The sequence below is a fragment of the Austrofundulus limnaeus genome, unplaced genomic scaffold (assembly GCF_001266775.1).
Source record: "Austrofundulus limnaeus strain Quisiro unplaced genomic scaffold, Austrofundulus_limnaeus-1.0 Scaffold778, whole genome shotgun sequence".
Taxonomy (NCBI): domain Eukaryota; kingdom Metazoa; phylum Chordata; class Actinopteri; order Cyprinodontiformes; family Rivulidae; genus Austrofundulus; species Austrofundulus limnaeus.
The window spans coordinates 151732-154572 of NW_013953180.1; the positions used below are offsets into that span (position 1 = coordinate 151732).

Below are 2841 nucleotides of genomic sequence, written 5' to 3' on the forward strand. Positions count from 1 at the left end.
TTTGTGTTTATGGTTGTGTTTGTGTTTATGGTTGTGTTTGTCTTTGTGTTTATGTTTGTGTTTATGTCTGTGTTTATGTTTGTGTTTATGGTTGTGTTTATGGTTGTGCTTGTGTTTATGGTTGTGCTTATGGTTGTGTTTGTGTTTATGGTTGTGTTTGTGTTTATGGTTGTGTTTATGGTTGTGTTTGTGTCTATGGTTGTGTTTATGTTTATGGTTGTCTTTTTGATTGTGTTTATGGTTATGTTTATGTTTGTGTTTATGATTGTGTTTGTGTTAATGGTTGTGTTTATGGTTGTGTTTGTGTTTATGGTTGTGTTTGTATATGTTTATGGTTGTTTATGGTTGTGTTTGTGTTTATGTTTATTGTTGTCTTTTTGATTGTGTTTATGGTTGTGTTTATTGTTGTGCTTGTGTTTATGGTTGTGTTTATGTTTGTGTTTATGGTTGTGTTTATGGTTGTGTTTGTGTTTATGGTTGTGTTTATGGTTGTGCTTGTGTTTATGGTTGTGTTTATGGTTGTGTTTGTGTTTATGTTTATGGTTGTCTTTTTGATTGTGTTTATGGTTATGTTTATGTTTGTGTTTATGATTGTGTTTGTTTTAATGGTTGTGTTTATGGTTGTGTTTGTGTTTATGGTTGTGTTTGTATATGTTTATGGTTGTTTATGGTTGTGTTTGTGTTTATGTTTATTGTTGTCTTTTTGATTGTGTTTATGATTGTGTTTATGGTTGTGTTTATTGTTGTGCTTGTGTTTATGGTTGTGTTTATGTTTGTGTTTATGGTTGTGTTTGTGTTTATGTTTGTGTTTATGGTTGTGTTTGTGTTTATGGTTGTGTTTATGGTTGTGCTTGTGTTTATGGTTGTGTTTATGGTTGTGTTTATGGTTGTGTTTGCAGACCCCTCTGGATGGTGGTTCGGACGTTTGAGGGGAAAAGAAGGGATGTTTCCTGGAAACTACGTGGAGAAAATCTAGATGTGGTGTTGAAGGGTCAGAGGTCATCCACCTGACTCTGCAGCTGGAGGGGGCGGGGCTAAGGGTCTCTGAAGACAAATATTTAAACAGCTCACTCTGTCTGAGTGACAGCTGTCAGTCATTCAGGTCATATGGACAGGATGTGTTTCCATCAGTGTTAACATGTAGACTCACAATAACACAATGTACAGTTGTGACAGCGCCCCCTTCAGGCTGCTTTCAGAACATTCCTCAGATTAAACTAACCTAAACTTTAGTTTAGTTTAACTAAACTAAAGTAAAGTAAACAAAATGTCACGTTTTTATCTTTGATCAAACATGAAATAAAACTAAACAGAAAAAAAACTGTTTTATGTTGTTGGTTTATTTTCTGTTTCATCCTGGACCAGAACCCAGTCCCTGGACCAGAACCCAGTCTCTGACAGTCCCTGGACCAGAACCCAGTCCCTGACAGTCCCTGAACCAGAACCCAGTCCCTGACAGTCCCTGGACCAGAACCCAGTCCCTGGACCAGAACCTAGTCCCTGAAAGTCCCTGGACCAGATCCCAGTCCCTGGACCAGATCCCAGTCGCTGACAGTCCCTGGACCAGATCCCAGTCTCTGACAGTCCCTGAACCAGATCCCAGTCTCTGACAGTCCCTGAACCAGATCCCAGTCTCTGACAGTCCCTGAACCAGAACCCAGTCCCTGAACCAGAACCCAGTCCCTGGACCAGAACCCAGTCCATGACAGTCCCTGAACCAGAACCCAGTCCCTGAACCAGAACCCAGTCCCTGGACCAGAACCCAGTCCATGACAGTCCCTGGACCAGAATCCAGTCTCTGACAGTCCCTGGACCAGATCCCAGTCTCTGACAGTCCCTGGACCAGATCCCAGTCTCTGACAGTCCCTGGACCAGAACCCAGTCTCTGACAGTCCCTGGACCAGAACCCAGTCTCTGACAGTCCCTGAACCCGAACCCAGTCCCTGGACCAGAACCCATTCCCTGAACCAGAAACCAGTCCCTGGACCAGAAACCAGTCCCTGGACCAGAACCCAGTCCCTGAACCAGAACCCAGTCCCTGGACCAGAACCCAGTCCCTGAACCAGAACCCAGTCCCTGACAGTGCCTGAACCAGAACCCAGTCCCTGAACCAGAACCCAGTCTCTGACAGTCCCTGAAACAGAACCCAGTCCCTGGACCAGAACCCAGTCCCTGACAGTTCCTGAACCAGAACCCAGTCCCTGGACCAGGACCCAGTCTCTGACAGTCCCTGGACCAGAACCCAGTCCCTGTCAGTCCCTGGACCAGAACCCAGTCCCTGGACCAGAGCCCAGTCCTTGAACCAGAACCCAGTCCCTGGACCAGAACCCAGTCCCTGTCAGTCCCTGGACCAGAACCCAGTCCCTGGACCAGAACCCAGTCCCTGACAGTCCCTGGACCAGAACCCAGTCCCTGGACCAGAACCCAGTCCCTGAACCAGAACCCAGTCCCTGGACCAGAATCCAGTCCCCAAACCAGAACCCAGTCCCTGACAGTCCCTGGACCAGAACCCAGTCCCCGAACCAGAACCCAGTCCCTGACGGTCCCTGGACCAGAACCCAGTCCCAGAACCCACTCCCTGAACCAGAACCCAGTCCCTGGACCAGAATCCAGTCCCCAAACCAGAACCCAGTCCCTGACAGTCCCTGGACCAGAACCCAGTCCCCGAACCAGAACCCAGTCCCTGACGGTCCCTGGACCAGAACCCAGTCCCAGAACCCACTCCCTGAACCAGAACCCAGTCCCTGGACCAGAATCCAGTCCCCAAACCAGAACCCAGTCCCTGACAGTCCCTGGACCAGAACCCAGTCCCTGACAGTCCCTGGACCAGAACCCAGTCCC

At 47.6% G+C, this 2841-nt stretch overlaps 1 protein-coding gene across 2 annotated transcripts in view; it reads left to right on the plus strand.

The window, feature by feature from the left end:
• myo1eb (myosin IEb) overlaps positions 1-1263 on the plus strand; it is a gene marked incomplete in the record, with an annotated part of 29767 nt that extends 28504 nt beyond the window's left edge. For both annotated transcript variants that reach the window (XM_014028541.1, XM_014028542.1), the window contains 1 exon segment: positions 900-1263. In XM_014028541.1, coding sequence (XP_013883995.1) covers positions 900-976 — 77 coding nt within the window.
• Positions 1264-2841: the final 1578 nt, after the last annotated feature.